Source organism: Diceros bicornis, chromosome 10 (genome assembly GCF_020826845.1).
Source record: "Diceros bicornis minor isolate mBicDic1 chromosome 10, mDicBic1.mat.cur, whole genome shotgun sequence".
NCBI classification, from domain to species: Eukaryota; Metazoa; Chordata; class Mammalia; order Perissodactyla; family Rhinocerotidae; genus Diceros; species Diceros bicornis.
The window spans coordinates 52,445,354-52,460,660 of NC_080749.1; the positions used below are offsets into that span (position 1 = coordinate 52,445,354).

The following is a 15,307-nucleotide window of genomic DNA, read 5'->3' on the forward strand; positions in this document are numbered from 1 at the left end:
GATATTTTACAATAGTTAAAAGAGGAAGAAAAAAAGAAGACAGAACCACTGATTATTCCTAGATCCTACAACATTTGGAATACACAAACACACACACAATCTGACCACTCACTTTAAATAAATCCCACTGTAATCTTAAAGAGACTCTAAAATAAAAATTTTATGGGTAGCTGTCCAGATCCTCAGTTATCAGAGCAGATCTAGGCAAATCCTAAAGAAATTTACTTTAACATTCAATTTTAGAATATTTTTAAAAACTAGACACCAAAACAAATAACCAAACATAATCACCCACTACACACATCTCTTTGATTTGTCAATATAAACTTGAATACTACTTAAAGGAGGAAGACTATACCAAATTTCAGTGGAAAGTTCTAGAAATGTCCAATTTTATAACATTTTTGAATAAATATTTGTTGAGTAAATAAACAAATACAGACTGCCTTGGCCTAAATGTGAACCCACTACCATTATAAATCTATACCACATAAAATACATTCTGAAATTTACTGTGAAAATACAAATATTATTTCATTCCAAAGCAGTTAATAGAGGGATAAAGTCTATTACACCTTTGTCTAAGGCTTAAACTGAAAGGAGTATTCTAAGTACCATAAAGAAAAATAAATGTTCACAGATTAAAAAACTAAATCTAAGTATGTTGTTTGTATTCCACCTGACCTTTAAGGTTATTTTAATTATTTAAAAATGAAACTCAACCACTACTTGTTGCAGAGATATTTAATGTAGATTAGGCATTAGATGATAAATAGAAATTTTCAAAATAAATTTAAATGAGGATAAACCTTTAGATACACTGAATAGATTGTCTGTCTTTAACTGAAATTTCCTCATTTAATGTAGCTTCAGTCACATACATTTCTAATTTTAATGAAAAAAAAAGGAGGGTACTATCTTAGGGGATTAAATAATTGAAGATTCATTATAAGGACAGGAAATAGATTTAAAAGCTTTGGACCAATAAACTCAAACCACAGCTTAGTTGTCTTAAGTTAGTCATATAAAGCAGAATAAGAAACTGGCCATATAGGTATGCCCTTGAGTATGAAAAAATTTAAATTCATTTATACCACTGAACAAAGAAAGTAGTAAGTTTTTCTCTTCACATTACTAACGTTTGCTGCCTTAATACTTGCCATTAATTTGATTCTCATGCATGTAGGAAGCTACTAAACACTTGGTAGGCTGGTGTATTTTAAATAATCTAATAAAATTGTGAAATGCCTATTAGAATACTAGCTGAAATACTTGCTTTAATGTTCACTTGAAATTGTGGTATGGGGATACTATTTCAAAAGTTAACTTACAAAAATTAAATTTTATTGAGTCATAAATATGAGATTCAACTAGATTGATACACATAATACATTTGTTTTATAATTTTTGGTAATCTTCAGATATCTAACCAATATCACAAAATACCTACTAAATAAAGTAAAATGTATGTGTCAGTTAAACAAGCTTTTTTTTCCTCCATAAAACATGACAAATATGTCCCATAAAATCTTACAATACAAAAAAGCACAGGCAAGCTTCATTCAGTTTGAATTGTAAAGTTTAAAGGAAAATCCAAAATGTCAGAACTACTAGGGAAAAAAAAGTGGGATCTCAGATATTTAAGCGGAAGTGTCAAGGGAAGGAACTATAACCAAGTCTTATACACAGTAGACATAAATCCTCCATACTCGGTGAAATATATTTACATCTTCCATATTATAATTTAATATTTATTTCACAATATCTTGGACCTTAAAACAAAGTGACACACTTCTGGGGGAAAGATAATTCTGCAACTCTAAGTAATTTCTCTCAAATTCCACTGAGAAAAAGCATACATGCTATTATGGACTGAAGGTTTGTGTTCCCCCAAAATTCATATGTTTAAGCCCTAAATCCCAAAGTGATGGTATTTAAAGATGAAGCCTTTGAGAGGGAATTAGAGTTAGATTAGGTCTAGAGGGTGGGACCCTCATGATGGGATTAGTGGCTTTATAAGGAGGAAGAGAGACAGAGATCTCTCTCTGCCACCCTGTCCCCTCTTGGTGGGAGCACAGGGAAAAGGCCATGTGAGGACTTGAGAAGGCGGCCTCTACAAACCAGTATGAGAGCCTCACCAGAAACTGAACCCTGCTGGACCTTGATCTTGGACTTCCCAGCCTCCAGAACTGTGAGAAAATAAATTTCTCTTGTTTTAGCCACCCAGTCTGCAGTATTTTGTTACAGCAGCCTGAGTAGATTAATACACATACTTTTAGGCAAATCACTAGGGCAATACTGCCTAGTACCCTCTCCTTACAGAAAGCAGCAAGGCCCAGTTCTGTCTGGCCCCAGGGTACAACAGTCTAGAATACAGTAGTCTCAGCAACTAATTTATCTTTACTGCAGATCATTTCCAAAGATCTACCCTGTATGCTCATCATGCTCCTTGCTTGAGACTGACATTAACCTCTGGGCCATCCTCAGAATTAATCATTTTCAGAGGGTTCAGGAGAAGGACGACCTGGGCTCATAACTGACCTGAATTCACTATAGAATGGAATCTTCAAACGCATGGCAAAGCTAGGCCAGATTACTAAACCGAGAGAGAGATAATCCAACCAGCTAGATCGTGCTTAAGAAGAATACCAAGTTTCAATCCTCAAGTCATCCACTAGCTGAGCAGTTAAAGCAGAGAAGGTCTAGAAGAACAAGGAAACAAACAGCATCTCTGGAAAGGAACTGGTCTCTGTAGGAAATTACGGGTGTAGAAAGGACATGAGTAAAAATAGGTTGAATTAAAAAGAGAGGTAAGTTTAGTGATCATACAATAAAAGGACATGGCTCTTTTCTGTTTAAACAAAAAGATATGGCAATGGACAAATGAACAGTACACACTACAGCTATTTTAAGACTATTTTAAAATAAGCTCTAATATTCTGAATTACCTATATAAAAAAAAAAGTCATGCAAGTATACAACAGATCTCAATATTGCCTCATTGTTTAAGTAACCTGCAAAACACCACCTTCCAAAACTTTTAACTTTTAAAAATTTATATGAAAGGTAAATTCCACAGAAACTTAACCAGAACGGTTTGTCCTTCACCAAATGGTTAGCAAAGAAATGTTTCCTGTTTGTAATCAAAGTCTCTTCTGGCAACTTAATACCCCCTTGGCTCAACTTCTAAGCCAAAAGTAAGTTAGAGCCATGTAGAATCTCTATAACATGCCAGGTATAAAACTGCTAGGTGGATTTGGGGTATTTTTGAGCATTTCCCATAATGGCAATTTTTAAAAGGGCAATTATTAAAAGAAAAGTGGGGTGTGTAGGAATTAAAGCTATAAAGCTTAAAGAGTTATAAAATGCATTTTTCTCATGTAAAACTGATACATTTCCTGAAAAAATTAAACATAGTAGTTTAAACTTCTTTAGCAAATCTTGAATGTATGTTATCCCCACAAAAAAAAACTCAATTTCAAAGAGCTGCCTTTCTAATAAAGCCAAGAGAAAATAGAAAGTATTGTGATATATCATTCTCAGCTTGCCCACAATCAATGAGGGGCGGTAAAATAAAAGAAATTCTGTGTGGTATATTACGAAAATAGTAGAAGCAGAGAAAAGCATATCATTTCGAATAGTCTGTTCAACAGCACCATAACACCGTTTCTTGTTCTAGGAAAACTAGTTCAGAGTGAGGTTTCAAAAAGTTTTAACACATTATTTTAGTAATTACAAATTCATTTTAGTTATATGAACAATATTAATTCCTCAAAAGTTAGTATCTCCAGGTCCTCAATTTAAATTGTAATTTCATAAACTATTTATAATGTCATTCTAATAGTTTATCACCAGGAAAAGTGAAAAGCAAAATTAACAAAAGGCCCTATTAAAAGCTAATGAAAAGAAAAGGCAGTGCAGAAAAAAAGAATTAAGGAGAAAATTATTACCAATTTCCTTCAAATTTATCTTTATTATACATCCCCAGATTATTTCTATTCTATGCTTTCACATATCTTACATACAGATATGAGAAATGAACCACTGGAATATATGAACCAACCAATAAACAAACAAAAAGACTACGTAGACAGAGCAGGTCTAAATTTATAGAGATGAGATTTGAAACTAGTGCCCATACTCTCATTTTTGCTAGAGTATGATTGCATAGATTGAGGAGAGGGGTAGGAGGAGGGAAAGGGACAAAAATTATGACATTCCTGGGGGGTTTTCTTTCCTAACTATATAAACGCTCCCTCCACTCCCACTCCCAATCACTGAGCTGGTTAGTACTGATGGGAGCATAGTGTATCTACCTCAGGTGTGTTTAACTGGCTTAGATAATTATTTTAGAACCTTAATGTTTTTCTCTCTCTCCACTTCATTTCCTTCTTTTTTAGGGGGGTGGGGTGGGTGGTTGGAGGTGGGGGTGGTGTTTTATTCTCTTTTCAAATGCATAAATACATACATTAAAGCCCTAATTGGGAATAACTCAAAATGGGCAGGTTTTGATTCTGTCAATTTCCCTATTTTATTCAAACAAAACAAAACCCTACCTTCCCAGAAGCAAATAAATATAACAAGCAACTGATTGGAAAAATTTAAATACTTAGTAGACTTGAAAAAAAAATTACAGCTGTTGTATTAGGGGGGTGAAATTCCTTGATGTTAAACACCAGCCAAGGTGCTGACACCAAGCCCCAGCACGTAAAATGCCTTACTACAGTATATCATAGCCCTTCTCCCAGCTTTCTGCTTCCTTTTAATACCTCTTTCAGGACTTTGGTGGATTCCATAGATTTTTTTTTTAAAGTATAAAAAGATTTAACTTTATACACAAGAATGGGAAAGCCTAGTCTTCTAGACTCTCTATGCATATGCATATACATGGCATGGAGTTATAGTTCTGATTGGGAAGGGCCAGTGGTCAAGCAATTGTTTTCTTTTTTGTTTTGCGTGTGTGTGAAACAGTGATCTCTACACTGAACTTACAAACTTGAATTAATTAAACCCTGCTCTAACCAATGGCTACCATGACTTCTAAGATTCTTTCCAAAATTTTTAAAATTCCATTGCCTATACAACAACTGGATTAATATTAAACACTACAGAAGTAAAATACATTTTACCTCTAAATTTTCATTTTGGTAACTGAATATTATCTACCACCAAGTTAAGAGGTATGATTATAAATGGGGAAACACAGAACCAGGAACACGTTCGTGGGTCCATAATGAGAGGAAGAGGTGGAACATAAACACTGGCAGTTTTCCTGTCTACAGCTAGTTCCATGTTCTCTCAGCAAAGTCATCTTTTATAGACTACTACTGATTTTTAAATGGGAAGCAGTAGTAAGGACAAATGTCAAGTTTAGAATTCCAACACTCTTCTTGGCACATTTCTTGCTCACACATGCCAAGAAGTCAGGAACCTCATGACATTCTTCATGGGCTTAATGGTGATTTTTTTCTAGTAGAGTGCATTTTCACTAGACTTCCAATGAAAACTACTGCCTACACAAGTAGCATCTTGTGTTATGTTCTAGAGAAACAATGTACAGTGTGGTTGGCTTTAATTGAGAGAAGAATCCCCAAAAGATTTCTTCTAGTCATGGCTGTGATTATAAAGGTGAACACACAAATTTAGAGATTAAGCCCTCTAGTATTCAACTGTTCATTATTTTCATATTCTTATTCAAACCTAAAGTGACAAGAAATGTCACATATGCAAACTTATTCTCTGTGGTCATACTAAGGATTTGATAAATCAGATGACAATGGTATTCCAGAAAGAAAGACCAAAGGAGATATCAAACTTGAAGAATATTTGGGGGTCAATTCACCTAAAACCAACGCCCTGTATTCTCCACTGTTCAAAAGGCTTGCAGACAATCCATTGTCTTCCATTTCAACTAGTTGCATGGTCCACTGTGAAGGAGTGAGAAAAGAGCTGTGTGCTTGTTCTTGACCTGTAAAGATTTCATCATGGAAGATTAAAACTGATGCTGCTGCTGCCTGTTACGGGTTGTTTCTCTTTGCAGGTGCCAATATCGGTCAGAGAACAGGATTGCAGTGGCAGAGTTGTTGCTATACTGTTATCTCTTCAGAACGGAGGCACAAGGAGAGATGAATGCCACATCGCAAGGAGCAAAGGAGAAAGAGAGAAAGAAATGGTGTCAGGTGGCATGTTGGATGCGATTTTTGTTTTAGTAGAGATTGAGATGACTGCAAATTGTTTAGCTGATTCCTTCGGTCTGCAAAGATACATTTGTGTTGGTGCTGATGATTCTTGACTAATCCTGTTTCAATTACAAATTGGTTATGTTCTTCCAAAAAACATTGGCACTTATATTCAAGGTTTATAAATCTCTCTCTCTCTCTCTCTCACAGGCCCCACCCCCCCCAGGCACATATATTAAAGCCAATCCCTACTACACTATTTAAGATTCCATACTAAGATGTCAAATCGCCTATAGGCATTCTCCCCAACTAAACAAATATTTAAAATCTAGAAGACAACAAAACTTAAAGACTAGAAAATAAAGAGAAACATATATCCACATGCTGTTCACGTCACAAACTTGAGTAACAGCAATGGCGAGATATAGTTATTGGTCCTAATAACTTTCAAAATTCTTATTTCCTCATTATTTTGGGGTATTATGATTGGTAACCTCTATCTTTTAAATAATATTATGACTACAGAGAGAATCTATTACAAGGAAGATGGCTTTTCAGGGATTTTTTAAAGTTATTTGTATTAATTTAGTAGCAATCCTTGGAAAGCACACTCACGTAGTTTTCTTCAATTCTAGAATAATGGTCTGAACTATAAAAATAACAATCTAGCAGAACTCAAATCACAAAGAAAGTTGCTTTCCCATAACTAGAATTTATCAAAGACTGGTATCAAAACAGGATCAAATATAAAAGCTAACCAGTATATGGTTTGTAGTTTCCTTAAATCCACAGATTCCACATATAGCACAGGTACATAAAATGGGATAGTTAGTAGCTTTGCCTCAAGGGAACAACTTTTTAAAGATAGGAAATTACTCCCATTGTGACTATAAACTTTAAATAAGTGATAATTGGGGAAGTTTGTACATAATTACTAGCTTTTTTTAAAAACCGTTTCAGGAATAATGTGTATGGTCTCCACATATTTTCTTACATAGTTCTTTTCTGTTCTATTCTGCTAAATCCTTAAGTTATATAAAAGTTAAAATTATATTGGAGAGTATTTACATTTTTTACAAAAAATGTGCTTTTTCTGTTGAGCTTTAAAAATAAACTTAAAGAGCAATATACAGGCTAATAATAAATATTTTAGCTGATACAACAGTCACTAAAAGAATACCCAAGGAAAATATATGAGAGAAAGAGAGTATGTGTGTGAGAAAAACGTTATTAACTGCTCTCCTTTATCTGCAATGAAAATGAAACAGCATGTTTCTGAAAAAAGGAGAGCAAACATCCCCCACTACTTGAAGAGAGATGCAAAGAAAGCTACAAGTAATTAATTCTTCTAAATACAAAGAATCTACTTCCTATTCATCTACAACAAAAGAATTATAGGAATAAAGCAGATGGGTATTGCCATTGAAATAAGAGTGAGAAAAGGTTCAAGTTTTGGCTTTGCCAGTTCCTAGCTGTATTAATTTAGACAAAGCATATACAGATCTTGGCATTCAAAAAGTTAATATTAACGTTCACTCTAGAATGGTTAAAACTTCAAAGTCTATAAAATGTAATATTATGTAATTCCCATTATTTGAATCATGCCTGTATCAGGCAGAGTGTGGAAATAAATCACTTAATGAATAAGTGAGCAATGATTTCATAAAGTGATAATAACTAACACAATAAAAATTACAGAATTGATATATTAAAAAAAAAAGGTGATGCTGCACAGTGATTTTCCTAATCTCAGAAGACAACCAGTAAGTCCCGCAGTAAGTTTACATTTACTATTTGGTGGTAACCAGAAATATCTACCTATTTTAGCCGTGGACTGACTTCTTTTGGAGGTTTCTGCTTAACTCTCATTTGTTAGTCCATCAGATTAACAGCTTTGGATTTATTATATTTCTAACCTTACAGTACAGCCAAGAATATGAACTGAACTTTATGATTTATTCAATGGTAAACATACTTTTTCATTTTTCAGTTTACCTATTCAGTTATTATGATTATCTTTATGAAATACAATGTACGTCATAAATTATTCATTTCAAGAAAAAGTAAATAGGCCTTCTGGTCTCATATGTCCAAAGGGCGTGGGCACCCTCAATGAAGGAAGTTTTCTCCTTCAGTGCTGACAAATTTAATCTAATAATTCTGCTTAACTTTAGTAAGAGTTTTTATGAAAGGGAGAGTGAGAGCGAGAGTCACCCTTGCTAATGCACGAGTATGCTGGGCTCCAAATCTAAACTCCAAGCTGACACACCACAGGTTAATTCCTGTGCAGGTTACATGGACACCAAATATTCACAGATCAGATCCAGCCTATTGTAGAAGCTATACAGTTACAAAGTTGGGGTACAGTTCATGTCAGCTTAATAAACCCAGGAGCATAGGGAACTGATAAGACAGAGGTGATAACATCTTTTCTATTAACTCAAGCTCGTTCTCTATGTGTTAAAAGTGTCCAATTTACCTCTTTTTTAGAACACAGCATGACCTGTGTTCTAAAAACCTACTAAAACCTGTGTTTTAATAACCTATTTTCCAACTGTGCTTTAGAATGCCAAATAACATATTTTTAAAACGTGTAACAATGCATATTATTTTTAATTGTACAACCCCAAAATTAATACCCAGGGGTAAGCAGGCAACTGCTATTTATTTGTGCTCTAAGGTGACACTATTTTACTCAATTTTGTTCTCCATATGTACTAGCAACTTTCTGTATAATGCATTCATTCTTCTCACCCAAAATAGTCTCTCAGAAGAAAATGTGAGATTTCAAGACATGAGAGTACGTTTCAGCATTATTAGTTCACCCACTCTCCCAAAATATTCCATGATGGAGGTCAAAGAAAAGTAATGTTGTAAATTGGCTAAGAAGAAGATAAAAGTTAGAATTCTAAAACCGCTCAGTAAATTTGATAAAAGCTGAAAGACATTAAACAGGAAAAAGATTATGGAGGGGACAATTATTAGAAAGAATGAGTAAATACAAAAAAATGGAGAAGTCAAACACTGGGCAAGAGGATAACATGGAGGTTAGAAGAGAAGGTGTAGTATTCTAGAACAGCTTACAACTGTTTATATGAAATCTAGACATTTAAGTATACCTCATTTAAAAAACAGAAGTGTTTCAGAGAAACCAAATCTTTTCAAAGTACCAGGAAAGCTTTAAAATCAACCAATCACCAACCAACCAAAAATAAATCCTCCTCTGAAGTCTTTTAAAAAGTGAAGCATTTTTTTGTAATACAAATAGCCGATTCCTGATTTATCTACTTTGTAATTTCAGATTTTATGTAACAGGTTTTCATAAAATAAGACACATATGTAAAATCTCATCGTTAGAAAGAGTAATTTAAAATTTACTAGACTGCTTTAAAATTTAAAGACTGCTTAGAAAATAATTGATAAATCTTTATATGGGACATCAAGCATAGGTCTCTATGAATTCATTATCAAAACAGCTTATATGGGCACATAAATACTTGTACTCATTCCATACTACAAAATCCCCTCTTCCCTTTTATAGACCCATTACAACTCCATCTGTTACAGAGAACAGACTGAAGTTGTCTACTGTATCTCAAAGAGCAGGAGAAAAGTCAATTACAATAGAACGGAACAGAAGAACTTAAAAAAAAACCAGAATAAATCATTTTAGAATTACCGTTCAAGTAGTTTAGCTTGAAACTTTTCTGAGCAGGGACATAGATATGGTATTGTAAAGAACACTAATGCAAATTACAGATACTGTATAGCTATAAAATATTTATAATTTTTCTCTGTTCCCTGTAATTAAATGGCAGGGGTCTGAAGCATGTTGACAGCATTCCAAAACCAAAATATTATATACAGAGTGATTGTATCTTCCACCAGAATGGGTTTCTCTGTTCTACCTCACCCTACCCTAGGGAGACAACTTCATAGATACTATCCTCAATTAGTTCACTAACTCAATTTTAGCTATTATTCAGCCTATTAAAATTTTTAAGTAATCTGACAAGCAGAAAGCAGAATAAAAAACTGGGTCAAAGAAAAAGAACTTTACATCTGTTAATAACTCCATTTTGAGGGGGAAAATCTATTATTATTTCTTTGAAATGGTTTGAACTAAAAACATGAACTGTAAAAAAAATAAACTATAATTTCAGAGTTTACAAACAAGTACAAAGCTATACATTATAAAAATTCACTATAATAACATATAGCAACATATTTCTAAATTACATCACTTTATACTATTACTGATGATTAGGCTCCTCTAAATTTGCCAGTGTACTTATTTTAATTGAAACATTTAATCAAGCATTCAACAGCTTAAAAGTTAAGCCAAAGAAACAAGTCTGTTATTAATTTATAATTATTTCAATGTATTATGAAATGGACACAAACAATACGGCATTTTACATTTCATCTTAAAAACGAAGCATTTTTTACAAAAAGGTAGTATTTAAATAGAGTAATCTTAAGACCCTGGAGGTCTGGCCAGGAATCATTCCTTCACTACAGGGACATGGTATTATCAGCATCTCAATGTCTATAAGTTGCCACAAGGTAAAGGAATGTTATTTTAATATACTCCACATAAAAATGCAAACTTTAATGCCCCTCTTTTTTCGTCTAAAATTTTTAAATTGGGTGCTTTCTCTCAAGTTTTGACTTCTTCAATAAGAGACTCATAACAACTCTCCACAACCTCTGGCAACAAACTAAAAATCCAGCATATGCTTCACATACCTTTTTGAGATGTCCTAGTCTAAGTTTGAAAATTTCTTCCTGTTCGTGATATTCTGCCAAAGTTAACCTGTCAAAAATGAAATTATAATTCTAGATATTAAGATGAGTACTTATTATTTCTTATTAACAACCAGCAAAATAAGATAAATTAATCAAATGGAAATACTAAATGCTGACAACTTTCAGCCACAAAGTCAAACGTCCTTTAAGATATTCTTCAAAATACGATTAATTCTTATAGATGGAACAATTAACTAATTCATAAATTCAACAACTATTTAATGAGTACAACGACCAAGTGATGTTCTAGAATTTAGATCCCAAGGATACAACGAAAAAAACAGTTTCTCCTTATATTTTAGTTTGAGCTTACACTCTACAGTGGGGGTAAGGAGGTAGAAAGGAAACAATTTGACAAAGAAATAACCCAAATAACAGTAAGTCTTATGAAGAAAACAAAAAAGGGTGGTGTGATAGTGACTAACTGTATTACACCAGTTTCCACTAAGTGTTAGGGAGGTGGTCTTGATCTAAACATCAAAAAGACAACAAGAGGATGTGGGGGAGTCTGCTCTGGACATAGGTTTCAGCAAGTGCAAAGACACTAAGATGGAAACAGGCTGGCATGAAAAAAGAGGAAAAAATGCAAACATCAGAACACAGTCAAAGAGGCTATGAGCCGTAGGAGAGGCAAGCAGGGGCCAGCTTACACAGGGACTGGGAAACCAAGGAAAGAATGTGATTTTATTCTGAGTACTGGGAAATCACCACAAAGGGAGTCAGTGCAGCTTGGGCACTGGTTAAAAAAAAAGAAAGAAAAAATACTAAGACATTTTTCCCTTCTCTGCTTCCATGTGTTAGAGATAAAGGAATGTTAAAATCAGTCAAAGCACCGAATTCTAAATAAATATAAACAAATACAAGACATTAATTAAATCTTGAAAGTACTTTCTGGTTATTTTATTATTAACTTCAAATATTCTTTTATAACTTTGAAAAATAACTAGTTTAATATATGTAGAACCATAACAAGACATATCCTAAAAAAATGATTGTTTTCTGCTTTAAAGTGAAAGCAAGAAGGAAAAAACCACTCCACAACAAAACAACTTCCATTTCATAGCCTAAATACTGAAAGAATTGCTTTTATCATCATATTCAAGCCCTTGTTTGTTTACTTACGTTTACTGGGGCTATCTAGTTAAGCTCCTAACCCAAGTATGATTATTTATGTTTGGTTCAGGTCCCTCAGCAACATTTAGTATAAATGCTATTTCCCTTTGGCTAGATGCTAATTAAATTTACTAATTCTAAAGAAAGGGTATTCAAAGGAAACAAATGAAAATCTCCAAGATATTCAGTTAGTATTCCACTAGAAAGATCTAAGGGTGAAAAAATAAACATTTAAAATTAAATCTCTCTACCCAGTCTTAGGTTACCACGGGATTTTATTATACTGAATATAGCAATAGTGGATAGTTGCAGCACTTGCTTAAAGTAAATTTAGAGAATTAAATGTTGCAGTGTGAATGCAGACAGAGAGAAAGGGGCGGAAGAGGGAAAGGTGATAGTAAAAGAAAATGAGGTTTGGAAACTACAACTGATAATATCTCAACTAACCCAGTAAAGAAAAGCTGTAGGAATTTTAGCAATAGCTTCTGGATAGGCATATATGCCACTGATGGAAGTTTAATTACCTGTATAACAGTATCACAATTTCCTATTCTTCAAGTATGGTTTTAAGCCCACTGTAGGCCAGGATGGGCTCAGAACTAATTTTTTAAAATATGTAAATATTTTGTTTGTTTGTTTCTATTCAGGAATAAAATAAAATTCTATACTTTGGTTTTTACTGAGTTACAAAGCATAGATAAAATTTAATATTCATATATTAAAACGAGTATGACTTGAGTTTCCTAAAATTTCTGAGACTGTATTCTACTGAGAAGCTTGTCCATCATGCAAATTTGCAAAGCTCCTACACATGCAGATGGCTGGGAATTTCTGCAATTTGGAGGGAAGGATATTTTGTTATCTTGAGTTGGTAGTAGTTTTCAATAGCTACTATTCTTGTAAGTTAATAATAAATTAATGTCGATTGGCTTCTTGATTTAGTTTGTTGAATACTGTTTGGTTACTCTTATAGCATGATGTAATGCATATTTCCTATTTAATGGCATCTACTTCCAACTGTTAATATGCTTGTTGTGGTTCAAATATAAATCATCCACATCCCTACAGCTACAGCAAATGCACACAAATACTCCTCCCCAATTTACTTAGCACAGTGATACTTCATTGATTTCAACAGCTTTGACCTCAGAGTATTATTTCATAGATCTAATCCTGATATTAAACACACACAGTTCTCACTAAAGATTAATGGTAACTTTCAGCAGCAGCAGAACTCTGCTGTTTACTTACTGCATTTTGATTACTACTATAACAACTACTATTGAGCTTCAAATAAATAATAAAATATATATATTTACTAATTTCTATCTGCTTGGTTTTGAAGCATTAATAAGCAAATTTTACAGACAGTACTAAATACTAGGCTATTGCCTTTCTAGCGCAGTGATTCTTACCATTTTACAATCATGGATACCTGAAAATAATCTAAAGGAATTTATAAACACTCGGCAGAAAATTTGACATATATCTCATTTTGGGGTTCACAGATCTCAGTTTAAGAAGTCCTGTATCAGGCTCTTGTTTCACCAAATAGAATCCAAAATCCAAAACAGCTAAAGAGACATTTCTTACATTTCTCTGAATTCCCCTATCAGAAAGTACCTGACATATATTACTTTTTAGATATCTCTGTTGTCTATTTCCATTAATGAAAAATGTTTTTGGATAACATGTAAAATGTATTTAGATAAAATGTATTTAGATAAAATGAATTGGGGACACTTCTTTAAAGAAACAGGACTTTATTGCATAGAATGAAAAGAGCTAAGCGGGGATAACGTTAATTTTAATGGCTTTTAATTGCCACATCAATTATTTTTATGATGGGTTTTTTAAGATGCTCAAAAAACATCCAACCTCTTAAGTAAGTTAGTTGGTTAAGTTACTTGGCAAATTTTTTTTTTTTTTAATTTTTATTTTTTGTGAGGAAGACCAGCCCTGAGCTAACATCCAATGCCAATCCTCCTCTTTTTGCTGAGGAAGATTGGCCCTGGGCTAACATCCATGCCCATCTTCCTCTATTTTATATGGAACGCCGCCACAGCATGGCTGGACAAGCAGTGCATTGGTCCGGGCCCGGGATCTGAACCTGCAAACCCCGGGCCGCCAAAGCGGAGTGTGGCACTTACCTACTGTGCCACCGGGCCGGCCCTTGGCAAATCTTTTATTCACAGATAGTGAAAAGATAAAGTCCAATCCCTCCCTATATGAATTATATTTGCTATTATAGACTGAATTATTAATATATTATTATGTGCAAATATACAAGCATGCTAAAGCTCCTAAATAAAGCTGTTCAGTTGGTTTATATTAAACTTGATTTAAATCTTTCAAAGATTGTAATTACAGATTCAATTTCTTTAATAGTTATAGAACTATTTGGATTTTGTTTCTTCTAGTGTCAATTTTGTTAAGTTATATTTTTCTAGAAATTTATCCATTTCACAAAAATTTCAAATTTAAGCCATTTGTAATATTTTGTTTTCCTTTAAATATCTGTAGATTCTGTAGTAATATTCCTTTTTTCATTTCTGATAACGGTTATCTTCTCTTTGTTTCAATTTTATTAGTCCCCTCACCCCCCCAAAAACACATATCTTTCTTTTGGATTGGCTGATTCTCTGTATCATATGTTTGTTTCTTGTATCATTAATTTCTGCTCTTATCTTTCCCTTCTTCTTTCTTTGGTTAATTCTGCTGCTCATCGTCTAACTTACTGAAATAGACGCTTAGTTTATAAAGTTTTAGTTTTCTTCTTTTCCTATGGCCATAAATTTCCCTCTACACCGTTTCAGATTTATCTCACCAATTTTGCTATGTAGCACTTTCACTATCATGCATCTAAAAATATTTCTCATTTCCATTGAGACTTTTTCACTAGCTTTGTTGTTACTGATTTCTAGTTTAATTCCATTGCAGTCAGAGAACGTATTCTGTATGATTCCAATCCTTTACAAGTTTCACCCATGAGTTCTACCAAACATTTAAGGAAGAAACAATGCCAGTCTTATCAAACTCTTTCAGTCCTTTGAAATTTGTTGAGACTTGCTTTATGATCTAATATGGTCAAGTTTTATAAAAGTTCATGCTTAAAAAGAACATACATTCTGCAGATGTTAGGGAGTGTTCTACATATGTTCATTACATCAAGTTGGTCAATTCCACTGAAATTTTCTATATCCATA

The 15,307-nt window shown here is 33.4% G+C and overlaps 1 protein-coding gene across 1 annotated transcript in view; it reads right to left on the reverse strand.

Moving 5' to 3' along the window:
* The window catches only part of TLK1 (tousled like kinase 1), a 151,233-nt gene that overhangs the window by 21,116 nt on the left and 114,810 nt on the right, over positions 1-15,307 (reverse strand). Inside the window, exon 12 of the mRNA XM_058549228.1 lies at positions 10,929-10,995. Coding sequence (XP_058405211.1) covers positions 10,929-10,995 — 67 coding nt within the window. The remainder of the gene's footprint in view (positions 1-10,928; positions 10,996-15,307) is intronic.